At 45.9% G+C, this 14,556-nt stretch overlaps 1 protein-coding gene across 1 annotated transcript in view; it reads right to left on the bottom strand.

The window, feature by feature from the left end:
* Positions 1–4,422: 4,422 nt before the first annotated feature.
* adgb (androglobin) overlaps positions 4,423–14,556 on the bottom strand; it is a gene marked incomplete at both ends in the record, with an annotated part of 75,375 nt that continues 65,241 nt past the window's right edge. Inside the window, 6 exons of the mRNA XM_083643028.1 lie at positions 4,423–4,617; positions 4,867–5,050; positions 10,659–10,773; positions 10,893–10,965; positions 11,537–11,692; positions 12,294–12,466. Of these exons, the coding sequence (XP_083499154.1) occupies positions 4,423–4,617; positions 4,867–5,050; positions 10,659–10,773; positions 10,893–10,965; positions 11,537–11,692; positions 12,294–12,466 (896 nt within the window). The remainder of the gene's footprint in view (positions 4,618–4,866; positions 5,051–10,658; positions 10,774–10,892; positions 10,966–11,536; positions 11,693–12,293; positions 12,467–14,556) is intronic.

Raw genomic sequence — 14,556 nt, 5'->3', positions numbered from 1 at the left:
ACATTGGGCTTGCCCTGGTTATCCAGATCTGCCTCGACATTGGGCTTGCCCGGGTTATATATTGACTCTGCTTGTTTGCCCTTCAAGTAAGAATAGACTAATCTTTCTAAAATATCCGCAGTGACTCCTGTGAGGATCTTGTAGACGAGAGAGCCATGGGGAATACGTGAGATTCGATTGGACTCCTCCTTGCATGAGGAAAGCTAGTCTGGATAAGTTACAACGGCACACATTCACGTATAGGAATTCTCGACATACACTATAGGTCTCCTGTCACCTGATTTTGTTGCTGCGTACTGTTTTTCTCTGGTGATGATGATGAACCTGCGGTCTGCGCTCCATTCCCTCCGTACCTGCAAATCTGAAATGTTGCCGTTTTCGGTTGACCCCCCCTGACTCGTTATTTGATTTCCCCAGCCCCGGGTGTCTGCAGAGCTGTGCTTTTGTTGGCAGGGTGAGGAGGAGGCGAGCCGGGCCAAGGCAGGGTGAGGAGGAGGCGAGCCGGGTGAGGAGGAGGCGAGCCGGGCCAAGGCAGGGTGAGACTGGGTGAGGAGGAGGCGAGCCGGGTCAAGGCTGGGTGAGACTGGGTGAGGAGGAGGCGAGCCGGGTCAAGGCTGGGTGAGACTGGGTGAGGAGGAGGCGAGCCGGGTCAAGGCAGGGTGAGACTGGGCGAGGAGGAGGCGAGCCGGGTCAAGGCAGGGTGAGACTGGGTGAGGAGGAGGCGAGCCAGGCCAAGGCAGGGTGAGACTGGGTGAGGAGGAGGCGAGCCAGGCCAAGGCAGGGTGAGACTGGGTGAGGAGGGGGCAAGCCAGGCCAAGGCAGGGTGAGACTGGGTGAGGAGGAGGCGAGCCGGGTCAAGGCAGGGTGAGACTGGGTGAGGAGGAGGCGAGCCGGGTCAAGGCAGGGAGAGACTGGGTGAGGAGGAGGAGCGCTGGGCCAAGGTAGGGTGAGACTGGGTGAGGAGGAGGAGCGCCGGGCCAAGGCAGGTTGAGACTGGGGACAGAAAATAGTTGTGTTACAAGGATGAGGCTGCAACCAGGTCAGCATTTCTGTGTCTGCTGCAAGTCTGGGGTGCCGTCCAGCTTCCACCGCTTGGCGACAAAGTGTGTGTGTGTGTGTGTGTGTGAGTGAGAGATACAGACAAGGGGTTTTGGATTACTGCAGTAAAGCCTAGGCGTCAATCCCTGAGCCCTCACCTTATCCCCTCCACTGCTATCAGTGTGTCAACGTTAACGCTTTACTTTGGCCCTTTGCCCCGTCATCAGAGCCCAGTCTTAGCCACGCTAGCTAAGCATCTCTCCCCCGTCTTGTCTCAGCATAGCAGCTTTGCCCTCTAAGGCAAGAGCTCCAGGAGCCCTTCAATTCCAGGGGGAGAGAGCTAACAACACCGGGACAACGCTGCAGCATGTTGAGCGTCTGCACAGTGCCAGCTGGAAGCGTGCGTTTGTGTTGTCCGCACGCGTGTGTGTACTGTACGTGCGCGGGGCCGAGGAAGGCGAATGAGCTGGCAATATAAGAGCAAATTGAGCAGCAGATTGTGAGGCACTTGCAGCCTTGAAGGACACTGCATATCCTTTGAACACATTGCAGATTTATAGCTTGAATGCAGCACCTTCCCATGGGAGAGTAATCAGAAAATCCGTTCAATGTGTTGTAGGCCTATGCATAATTGAAACGTGGCCAAAATACGTCTTGCAGAACAACTGTTTTTCCTGCAATTCAGGATGTCCTTTGTCGTTTGCAAAAGGTAACAGTTCTAAAATTATTGGCTCGAAAATGGAAAGTGAATGAAAGGGCAACCCGCTAGCTAGCCTGAGTATGGAGTATCCATGCCTCTCGGGGCCTGTGGTGGAGCGTGTGTGTATCCAGTTTCACCTCATTTCATCATCCTGCTGTGTGGCTGCATTTAACAATCAAATGTTTTTACTTGTGTGAAGACAAAGGCACGCACACGCACGCACACACACACACACACGGCAAAGCCCCTTATTTTCAAGGTTACAGCAGATTCTTCTGTCGGTCACAACACATTTGCATCAAACCACCAGCCAACAGCTGCCAATTAACCAACAGCCTCTCCGTTAATACAAACACGTCACTGCCAATTAGTGTTGGGAGATCTCTCTAGATCTCTCTATAACATTTGTAACACACACGTCACGTAACACTCCCACCCGACCAGCTCTGCCTCATGCACACAAAGCGGAGGTTTGAAGGCGGGTTGGGCTGTAAAGAAATCAGCAAATAACAGGTCATGTTTTTAAAGAAAGGGAGGAATGAACGGGCGAAATGGAACAGTGGAGAGGAAGGGGGGAATGCTCTGTGCCAGGAACAAGGCTTTGAGGATTAGCTCTGTCATGCAGCTACAGTACAGGGGGAGACATAGCGGTTGGCTAGATGAGGCCTGACAGAGTGAACAGACCAACGAGACGCAGTGTAAAGTACACACAGCACTGCAGTGCACCTGGACGTGCAGAGAAAGCTGGCACTATGCAGACACCGTCTTACAAGCCTGTATTTAGGGCCGCATTGGGTCAGACACTGCACACACACATTCACACACACACACTTTTACTCTTAAAGTTTGTTATGCGTTTGTCTGTTTAGTGAACACACGTTTGAATCCATTCTTTGCGGATGTGCTTGACCTTGTCCGAGTTAAGACTCATGAAATACACCATGGTCCAATATCATCACATGGGAGAATCTATTTCTGTTAAGAAAACTGAATTTCGACTAAAGAAACGGTCAACAGTGTAGGGTGCATAGGCTTCTTATCAACAAGGGGTTATACTGCAGGATAACCTTGCACTGCGACTGCGTCAATGTATTCCTTGCAAGCAGGCACAAGTAATTCTTCTCTCTATCTCACAGACACATACACACACCCACACACATTGAGCATAATGATAATTTCCTTGGTGCAGCCGCACAAAATTGAACTATTCATTATTGTCAACCTTGAAAACAGCAGCACAGTGGAGGCCTCTGGATGAGGATTATAATGAGAATTTATTAATGTCCACAGCCACTAGATGGCACCCTCCTCCCTTTCATTTCCAATTTAGCTGACCATTCTTCAGCTGATCAGCTGACTGGACACTGTGGACAGAGACCAACTGGATGCACTCAAACACTAAAGCTAGTATAAATTTTACATTTACTTTACCATATCGTTCATTTGACAAGACATAACAGACTGATCAGCAGGTTTCTATATATAAGACACCACCTATGTAATGATATATTCACTTTAGCCGTAAGACATTTCTTGGGAAGTACGTGTCATCTCATCTATTTCAGCTGGGAACATACATCACGTGGGTCTTATAGGTATGGAGCGCTACAGCTTTCTATCAGCAAGAATACATCAATCAACCAATTCATCAATTATCAGTCAGCTTGTTGGGGCTTAGATGTACTGTACCCAGCATGTCTTGAGTCATACAGTCAATACAGTGACCTTCAAGAAAGCAAACGTTAAGTGAAATATAATCAGGCAGCTAAAAGTCAAAGCCATACATTGCAGGTAAGATGGCACTTACAACTTACAACGGTAGAGTTAGAGGTTTTACATGTCTGTGGATAACAAGACATGTACAGACATTGTCATTTAAAATTCATATTTCATATAATCTAAAAGGAAACGATAGGAAGACAATTACTAGACAATTAGTGATTGTAGTGTAGCGGTAGATTCCCTGCCTACCAAGATGAGGGTCGCAGGTTTGTATCCACGTGTTACCTCCAGCTTGGTCGGGCGTCCATACAGGCACGATTGGCTGTGCCTGAGGGTGGGAAGCCGGATTGGGGGTACGTGTCCTGGTCGCTGCACTAGCACCTCCTCTGGTCGGTCGGGGCGCCTGGTCAGGGTGGAAGGGAACTGGTGGGAATAGCGTGATCCTCCCACGTGCTACGTCCTACCGGTGAAGCTCCCCCTGTCAGGTGAAAAGAAACGGCTGGCTACTGCGCATGTGTCGGAAGAACCATGGTACTAGTCTCGGCTCTTCCCAGATCGGCAGAGGGTGGAGCAGTGACCGGGGCCAATAGGGCAGCATGGGGATAAATTGGCTACAGGTAAGTATAATTGGGGAGAGGATGTATTAATTAAATCCAGAAACAATAGACACACCCTCCTCTCAATCAGGTGTACCAACAATCTTTTCATTGAATATACCCTTTTCATTTTGTGTCGAAAAGGCAGGGTAAACACATGAGGGTTTCCAAATTCCAATCATATAACTTCTGCAAATACCAATATAAGCTTTATTTCTGACTAAAGTGGTCCTGACTGAAATATTATTTCAGACAGAACATGCTACTATATACTGTAGTGATAAGAGTCTGGATGCCCCAACAGGCAGGAGTTCTCAGACGAGAGGTGACGGCTTTAGGAGAACTTTGAGCGGACGTTTATGAGCGTCACTTCTTTTTGCCATCACTCCTGGCTGGTTTGGTGGGCTGCTGGGTGGCAGCAACAGTTTTCTCTAGCTCCGCCTGCTGGGCTTCTTCCAGAACTTGTTCTCCCTCATGTTTCTTTTTCACGGCCGCCAACCGACGGCTCTGGAACGCCTCACGAGCGGCTAGGGCTTTCTTACGCTCCTGACACAAGGCCACCTGGGAAGGAGACAGGGATGCAGAGATAAGGTACAGAATGATGTCAAACCATGGAGCAAGGGAAGCTCAACACCAGATATGTCAGACTATATCTCAGTCACATATTAAAAACTCCTTATTATTGATGTCTACATCGTCGTAGACATCAAGTATTCCCGTCTCGACTGCATATATACTGCATATATATATATATATATATATATATATATATATATATATATATATATATATCTTTGGGCCTTGGCTGACCTGCAAGTCGTCATACATCTGCAGCTGCCGTCTCTTCAGCTCCTTGCGGTCTAGTGCCTCCTGTTGGCGGTGCTCCAGCACAGTGTCTCGGAGCAGCCGGAAGCCCTGGATCTTCTCTGAGCGCTCCCTCTGCTGGGCCTCCTCTATCTGTGCGTCCTTCAGCACTGGAGAGTCCCTTTGGCATCTACATACATTATACATCACGGTAGCTTCTGTAGACCTGGTTACTGCAAAGTTGTCACTAACCCGAATTTGAATGTGGGATATTTTATTCATTTATTCATAGTGTAGTCTGTGTAAGAACTTTGTATAGTATAGTGTATGTATACGTAAGTATAAGCAGTCCGGCAAGTACACAGAAGACTATGTGCCGAAGGGGATATTCTGAACATACAATACATTTTAAACATCAGCTCAAACAAAAGCAAACCTACCTAGAGATTAGAGACTCGGCAAAAACCTAAGATTACAGGTCAGTTGGGAGATGGGACAACCGAGGCGTTGGCGGAGAGAAGATGAATAGAAATAGGAACGTGGCAGATTAATGCAGAGATAGGCAGGAGAAATGATGGAAATGATAATCCAATAAAATTCCATTTTCCCATTCCTGCATATATATATACCCTCGCAGTGTACGGAGTTACACACACCCCCACACCCCCCCCCCCTACACACACACACACACACACATACACACACCTTAACTGATATCCCAGGTTGTACATTCAGATTGATATCTGAAATGCCAATTTGTTTTCGGTGACCACCAGACCATGTCTTGGCATTTCTCTGTTAAGAATTGACTTCATAACTAAAATGGCATTTGTCTGCGTGTGTGTGTTTGTGTAAAGGAGATACAGAAATAGAGGTAGAAAGAGAGTGAGTGAGTGAAAACTGACCGTAGCCCTCCCAGAAGCATACACACCGGGAGGAATTCAAAGAGAGATTAGACCGTGCTAAATATGGCTCCCTACCTTCCTATAAGCGGACCTGGATAAAGAGGCGAGGGCAGTGGAGGTGCTGATGGAGTTAATGAACATCACCCCATACGACCTCTTCTGCTGTGCGTGAGAGCGCGTGTGTGTGTGTGAGCGTGTATCTACGAGGCAGCCTGTCGAGGTCGAGAGACACAGAGAGAGAGAGAGAGAGAGAGAGATGTTGCAGACTAATCAAACTCTCCTAATAGACTGTTCCTCGGGATCTCTCTCCTGGCCCGAATCGCAGGGCACGGTGTCAGCAGCCATTAACAGCTGAACGGACACACACACCAACTTGATACACGCCAACACACACACCCCCCTTCACGCACGCACGCACGCACACACACACACACACACACACGCACACACACACACACACACACACACACACACACACAATGACAGGATGGAGGGGTGAGGAGAGGGGCACCTCCCGCTGGTGCAGCGAGCTCATCGGGTCCCTGAAATAGCTGTCTAATTAACAGACCCAAATATCATCTCATTTATCATGGAGAGGGACGGACAGAGGGAGCGAGGGAGGCATGGGAGGATAGAAGGAGAGAGATGGTGGGAGGGAGAGGACAAGCACAGTGGGAGATAACTTGTGTTACCTGACAAAGTAACTGGTATAATATTACTGAAATCCTATCGGTAACAAGTTATATTACTGAGTTACTGCTAAAAGCAATATATTACATGTAATATGTTACTTTTGTAATGCGTTACCCCAACACTGCTGGGGACAAGTGTGCGCCCTCTAGTTTTTTTTACCCCCCCCTTCCCCCAAAAACATAGCCCTACTTTTTCCATTGCTGTGTGGAGTCCATGTGTTACCCTTCCAGGCAGGGCAGTGTGTGTAGCCTAGCCTTGTGTTAGCCATGTGTTACCCTTCCAGGCAGGGCAGTGTGTGTAGCCTAGCCTTGTGTTAGCCATGTGTTACCCTTCCAGGCAGGGCAGTGTGTGTAGCCTAGCCTTGTGTTAGCCATGTGTTACCCTTCCAGGCAGGGCAGTGTTAGCCTAGGTAAACCCAGCCCCCACGTGACCTGCTCTCTCAGTTCCCAGTCACTAGCGACTAGTGACTGGTGACTAAGAACAGGTCTGAGAGCAGGTCACGTGGAGGCTGGGTTCACCCAGGCTAGGGCAGTGTGTGTAGCCTAGCCTTGTGTTAGCCATGTGTTACCCTTCCAGGCTAGGGCAGTGTGTGTAGCCTAGCCTTGTGTTAGCCATGTGTTACCCTTCCAGGCTAGGGCAGTGTGTGTAGCCTAGCCTTATAACACTGCTGTTCACAGCACTGAGCACAGAGGCCAAGAACACAGGAAGTCAGCAATGTCCTGCAGGTACTACATGAACCAATCAGCTGACAAGGATAGATTAGGAGAGGCGCTGGCATGTACACATACTGTATAGACAAACACGCATACACACAACTCCACACACACACACACACACACACACACACACACACACACACACACACACACACACACACACACACACACACACACACACAATCACTTCACATACTGCCACCCTTCCTCCCCTCGTCTTTTGTAGAATCAGGCCTGAATTCCAGCTCGCAAGGCTAGAGCGGAGTGATATGACAATGGCATTAGACTAGCAGACTGTAGACTGCACACTGCCCACAGGACTTTAAGACAGAGACAAGCAGACTGTACACTGCACACTGCCCACAGGACTTTAAGACAGAGACAAGCAGACTGTACACTGCACACTGCCCACAGGACTTTAAGACAGAGACAAGCAGACTGTACACTGCACACTGCCCACAGGACTTTAAGACAGAGACAAGCAGACTGTACACTGCACACTGCCCACAGGACTTTAAGACAGAGACAAGCAGACTGTACACTGCACACTGCCCACAAGACTTTAAGACAGAGACAAGCAGACTGTACACTGCACACTGCCCACAGGACTTTAAGACAGAGACAAGCAGACTGTAGACTGCACACTGCCCACAGGACTTTAAGACAGAGACAAGCAGACTGTACACTGCACACTGCCCACAGGACCTTAAGACAGAGACAAGCAGACTGTACACTGCACACTGCCCACAAGACTTTAAGACAGAGACAAGCAGACTGTATACTGCACACTGCCCACAGGACTTTAAGACAGAGACAAGCAGACTGTACACTGCACACTGCCCACAGGACTTTAAGACAGAGACAAGCAGACTGTACACTGCACACATGGCTTTAAGACAGAGACAAGCAGACTGTACACTGCACACTGCCCACATGGCTTTAAGACAGAGACAAGCAGACTGTACACTGCACACTGCCCACAGGACTTTAAGACAGAGACAAGCAGACTGTATACTGCACACTGCCCACATGGCTTTAAGACAGAGACAAGCAGACTGTACACTGCACACTGCCCACAGGACTTTAAGACAGAGACAAGCAGACTATATACAGTACTGCCCACTGCCCACAAGACTTTAAGACAGAGACAAGCAGACTGTAGACTGCACACTGCCCACACGACTTTAAGACAGAGACAAGCAGACTGTAGACTGCACACTGCCCACAGGACTTTAAGACAGAGACAAGCAGACTATATACAGTACTGCCCACTGCCCACAAGACTTTAAGACAGAGACAAGCAGACTGTACACTGCACACTGCCCACAGGACTTTAAGACAGAGACAAGCAGACTGTAGACTGCACACAGGACTTTAAGACAGAGACAAGCAGACTGTAGACTGCACACTGCCCACAGGACCTTAAGACAGAGACATGCAGACTGTAGACTGCACACTGCCCACAGGACCTTAAGACAGAGACATGCAGACTGTACACTGCACACTGCCCACAGGACTTTAAGACAGAGACAAGCAGACTGTATACTGCACACTGCCCACAGGACTTTAAGACAGAGACAAGCAGACTGTATACTGCACACTGCCCACAGGACTTTAAGACAGAGACAAATACAGTGGGATTAGGGATGCAGGGGTTAACCGGTTTGACTATTAACCACGATTTAAAACGTCACGGTTATATAACCGCAAAGGCTCCGCTACACCGAGTGTTTTGTTTCACAACAGTCCGTCAGTTTAAACTCCCATGCGGCGCAGACGGCGCTGGAAGGAGAGGAACCTGTCTCTCTCGCTTCGTTTCCGCACGGACTATTTAGCGGAGGCACCAAACACAGGCAGCTGCCATGTCTCCCAGTAGTAGCTAGTCTGTAGCCTAGCCATGGATGCCAGCCCAACATAAATGTTGCAATACATGTCCCGCAAGGTTTCTGAGATTATGGGAAAGTCTGAGCTGGTGTTACGTTAAGCCAAACGTGGGGAAGAGGCAGCGGATTTGTTTAGCGTTAACATACAGTCATTGACGTTAACGTTAGCTGTTGTGGCTAATGTTAGCTAGCTGGCCATGGCCTGGCGTACATAGTTCCTCAAGCTCGTTGTGACCAAACATCCCCGCATTTAAAGCACTTCATGCTCCCAGCGCTGGCCTAAACCATAGAGAACCTCATGCTTTACATGAAAAGAAACATCAAGGGTTTGTGTCAACTCCAAAAGCAACCCGCTAACGTTACATGTAGGCCTAATAACGTGAAGCTAACGTAGCTAGCTGCTTGGCAGTCATGATCTGACTGAGACAAGGAAAACAAATGCGCACATTTACATAACAAACACCAGTCAACACCACAGAGTGTCCTTTCTTTAATCCAGAGGGAGCATTTTCCAGTAAAAAGTGAAACGACACATGATGGCTTATAGTGAGGCTTTCCATGCCTGCCCCATCATCACTTCAATAGAACTGACCCCAATGCAAAATTCATTTCAGACGGCACATTTAGTTGCCAGTAACATGCCAATAAGAGTCTAAGTTACTATGCCTTTTGTGTTTTTTTCTGCAGACTAAGCAGCTATAGGCTTTCGCTTCTATAAAGTAATAATAAAATATTTTTTGTATTGAATATTGAGTGATACACTTTACTAATACAATCATATTATATCAGAAATGTTGTTTGTTTTATGTTCACAATAGTGATGTCAGTTAGATTTGATTAGGTCAGAGCCATGGAATATTAAATCATCCATCTTTGCTCACTACATCTGCCCTTTCTTCTTTTTTTAATCCCAGGTGTGCATAAAATACAGGTTAAGAATTTATTTTTTTAAATACAAAAATGTGAAAAAAGTAACATAGTATGTTTATCGTATCGGTTATTGGCCAGGAGAATATTTATCGGTTAGCGTAGGCCTATACTATCGGCTGTAAAAATCCATATCGTGCATTAGTATTCCGGAAGGCAGCAACTGTTAAGATTGTGGGAGAAATACAATAAAACCTCTATTTAGAGAATGCTCATGTGATTTTTATACGTCCATAACAATAATCGTGAAACCGTGATAATCGTGGTTTTTTCTCAGACTATAATCGTGGATCAAAAAAAATAATCGTTGCATCCCTAAGTGGGATGATGAGTCTGTCTGGGCTGTGTTTACAATATTGTTCTCCCCTTCTAGCTGACATGAGAGTTTGCCCAATGGAACAGGTGGAACCGAGGTCTATTACAGTGGAATAATGTAAACTACAGTACATGACAAGAATACAGACCTCAACCCAACGACTGAAGTCTGAAAGTAAACGTTTGAATGTGGCCACATGGTGATGTGGTGACACATGGTGGTGCGGTGACCTGCTCTTCATGGATCCCCTGTTGGCTTGGCATGTGGTCTCTCTCTATACCATGATATAGAGTCCCAACAAAGAGAGATGGAAATAGCAGGAGAGAGAGAGAGAGAGAGAGAGAGAGAGAGAACAAACCTGATGAGGGGAGTGTAGTCCATGGGAACATGTGGCTGTGAGGGATTGGGCTGGATGAGAGTTAACTCTTGACTGGACGGACTGATAGATGTGCCAGGAGAAAGTTTGGAAGCAGCTGCAAAAGAGCCAATCAGAAAAGGCCTCGTTACCCTATAAGACAAACTAACGAAGCCTAGCCTATGAATGTGTGTGTGTGTGTGTGTGTGTGTGTATGTGTGTGTGTAGCAGGCTCACTGCTCTCCGTGTCTTCGTTGGATATGTCACCACTCGCTCCATGTTGGACTTTATTGAGAAACTTCTGACGAGACTGCAAGGCCTAAAAACAGTGTGTGTTTGTATGTATATATATATATATATATATATATATATATATATATATATATAGAGAGAGAGAGAGAGAGAGATAGATAGATAGATATGTCATCTTAACAGGTTGCTAATCACAATAGTCACAATAACAGCATTCACTGCAGTATACAGCGAAACCAATTAGCCTGTTATCAGACTGAATTGTCAACTCGTTACACTCGTTACAGCCAAACTCAACTCCGTGGAGTGGGCCGATTCAAAGGTCTGAACCCAGGCAATGAAACCAATGTGCCAGCACACTCTGTATACAGTATGTATTGTTACAGCACACTCTGTATACAGTATGTATTGTTACAGCACACTCTGTATACAGTATGTATTGTTACAGCACACTCTGTATACAGTATGTATTGTTACAGCACACTCTGTATACAGTATGTATTGTTACAGCACACTCTGTATACAGTATGTATTGTTACAGCACACACTGTATACATAATGTATTGTTACAGCACACTCTGTATACAGTATGTATTGTTACAGCACACTCTGTATGTCTGTACTGTTACCTTGACAGAGCGGCCCGGCTCAGCCATTTCCCAGGCCTGCTTCAGGGCCTTGATCTTGTCCATTCTCTCAGTGTCCTTCTTCACCTCCATGTTCTCTGCTTTGCTCTGCTCACCGACCACACGCAATGTCCAGTTAGGTTTGGTCAGGTCCAGACTCTGCACACACCAAAGAAGCACACACACTTTACATTCAATCTTATGTGCATGCACACACACACACACACACACACACACACACACACACACACACACACACACACACACACACACACACGTCTCAGATGAAGGTCATGGTACCACAGGATTATGAGTATGTCTCTTTCAGTGAGCAGCTCAGACAGTCTGGTACATGTGTTGTGTTCAGCTGTCTCATCACTACTGTAAGTAATAGATAATTTATAGTTCATATATTCAGAGATCATGACCTCCTCTACCGCTGTCTCACGCCGCCATTGCAGGAAAAACATTCAAAATGGAAATGTATCGAAGAGGTGCACTATTCTGAAAATCTGCCTTTCAAATTTCATTGTGTTTAGCGTTTGACGTGCAGAGCAGCAGAGAATGAAAAGCAATTATACATGGATCAGAGATTTATCAAGCAGCTGTGGCTGTGACTACTAAACCAAGACCATTATTCTGAGAATGATAAAGCACAAGATTATACTGTATGATGAAAGCAAATGTTGGTAATATACAGTATACACACAGACAGGACATCTTGGTACATGAGGGGTACTGTTAATTACTGTTGTATTACCGTTTCCTGCCTGGAGCCAGGTTTGGAACCAGGTTTGGAGCCAGGTTTGGAGCCTGGCTTCTCCTTATCACCTTTGCCTTTGCGGGTGGATTTGGGGATGGCAGACTTGCGTCCATCATGGCTTGGGGTCTCCGCACTGGCTGAATGGGTCAGTTCATCATCCTTGTCCACTCCTACTTTTCACATACATTGGTTATGGGTTAACTTTTGTTATTGTCATCCACTCTTTCTGGTGTGCCTTCAATTATAAAATGCTGACAAAATTGTAATGGCTTTAATTAATGTGCTGCAAATACAACACACAAAAAACTCACTCTTTGACAACCATTTGTGTTTTCTACATGAATGTACTTGACAAAATGATGGCTATCTGAGGCAGCCAAAGTCGGTTTGTCATATGGCCATACGGATGGTAAAAAGTACCAAGTGGTTGTGTTTGTCCCAGCGTCCGCTAAGAGATTCTCCCTTTATTCTAGAAAGCGTACAGTATGCACACTTTGTAAATCTCACTTCATATCAGTATTATATCATTATTATATCATTATTATTTCATTATTATCATGGTGGAGTACAGGCAGACATGTAGTGACAATTATAAAAACATTCCAATCCTGTATTAACAATGGAGAACTTGTGCAAGATCATCACTTCTTTGCCTAACTGTTTCACGGGAGTTTTCATTACAGTGTGAAGGGTTAAAGCAATTATTTTGTTCACACCATGTGAAATTGTATGCATTCAATTTCAAAATGAAATTTGACCAATTCAGCCATAAATTAGCTCTTCATATTCTAGCGAGTACAAGTAAAGCTGATCGAGAGAGAGAGTGTGTGTGACTGTGTGGGCAAATGTGTGTTGTATTGTAGCACGTGTGCTAGATGGCACTGTTGCACTTTCTAGATAAAATGAATCCAATCCACGTCGTAGATGAAGCATCAACTATGAGTCCCACTTCTCTGATATGGAGGCATGATAATCCATCATTTAGCTGAGACCCTGTCATTCTGCCTGAAGGATTTTGGAAGCACGCTGAATGCTCATTGAGCTATTCTTATCACACGTCATGCAGAAATTCAATGCTCAAATTGGATCTAAATACTAATCAGTATTATTGTTGTTGTTGTTGTTGTTGATGTTGTCATTTCTGGCTAAGCTTTTTGTCCAAAAATGATTTTCATCTCAGTTGGACAAACCTGTAGATGTATACAATGTATCAAATCAAAAATGCTTTAATTCACCGCAAGCATAAAACAATTTTTTTCCTGATACTACAAGTGACTTCTATCATCAAGACATGTGGAGAAGGTTGGCAAGGGAGTGAAAAGCACTAGTGCAGCTATGTGTACAGCTGTACTGCTGACGGCTGACTGAGGCAGCTGGATATACTCTATTAGGCTTTATACTGGAACTGCAGAGTGGAAATGTGAATGCAGGAAACGTGCATTAGAGAGCCAAAGTGAACCATCACTTCCTGGTTTTCTCCCTGTACCAGCGTGTGGAAAATATGAATGGTTGTGAATGGAGAGATAACGTTACTTTTTTATCCCGTTTGAATTGTGCCACGGGGTACACATGTTAAATTTTGTCTATTTAAAAGATAACTATGCATGTCAAGAAAGTCGCAGTTTGTGCTGAAACTGAAACGTAAGGTTTAGTTTTGTCAATCAACTTAATCTCGTGTCGCACATTATACGTCACACCATCAACAACAATGGCCTGCTGAGAGATATCACTTACGCAACTGGTTGTGCATAGTCTTTCTGATTTATAACTTATAGTGCCACAGATTTACCACAAACTGCGACTTTCTTGACATGCATAGTTATCGTTTAAATTGACAAAATTTTACATGTGTATCCCATGGCACAATTCAAATGGGATAAAAAAGTAACGTTATCTCTCCGTTCACAACCATTCATATTTTTCACACACTGGTACAGGGAGAAAACCAGGAAGTGATGGTTCACTTTGGCTCTCTCTCCATAGTGTTTCTGCTGCAAACAGCAGCTTGTTAAGAGGCTTCAAAGCTTGGCATGGCATATGGAGCGTGTGTCTCCATGTAGCATGTAGGGAGCATGATCATATGGAGTGTGTGTCTCCATGTAGCATGTAGGGAGCATGATCAAGGACACAGCCTCACCGCTGAGACACAGTTAAACTGGGCGAAATTAATTCACTTTCCTGCCGAGATATTTCCCAGGGCACCGGGGGGCAAGAGCCAACTTCATTTGACTTCCCACTGACCCACTTTCTCCAGCTTATC

The sequence above is a fragment of the Poromitra crassiceps genome (genome assembly GCF_964638095.1).
Source record: "Poromitra crassiceps genome assembly, chromosome: 9".
Taxonomy (NCBI): domain Eukaryota; kingdom Metazoa; phylum Chordata; class Actinopteri; order Beryciformes; family Melamphaidae; genus Poromitra; species Poromitra crassiceps.
The sequence above is the reverse complement of the archived record's forward strand: the minus strand, read 5'-3'. Positions and strand labels throughout refer to the sequence as shown.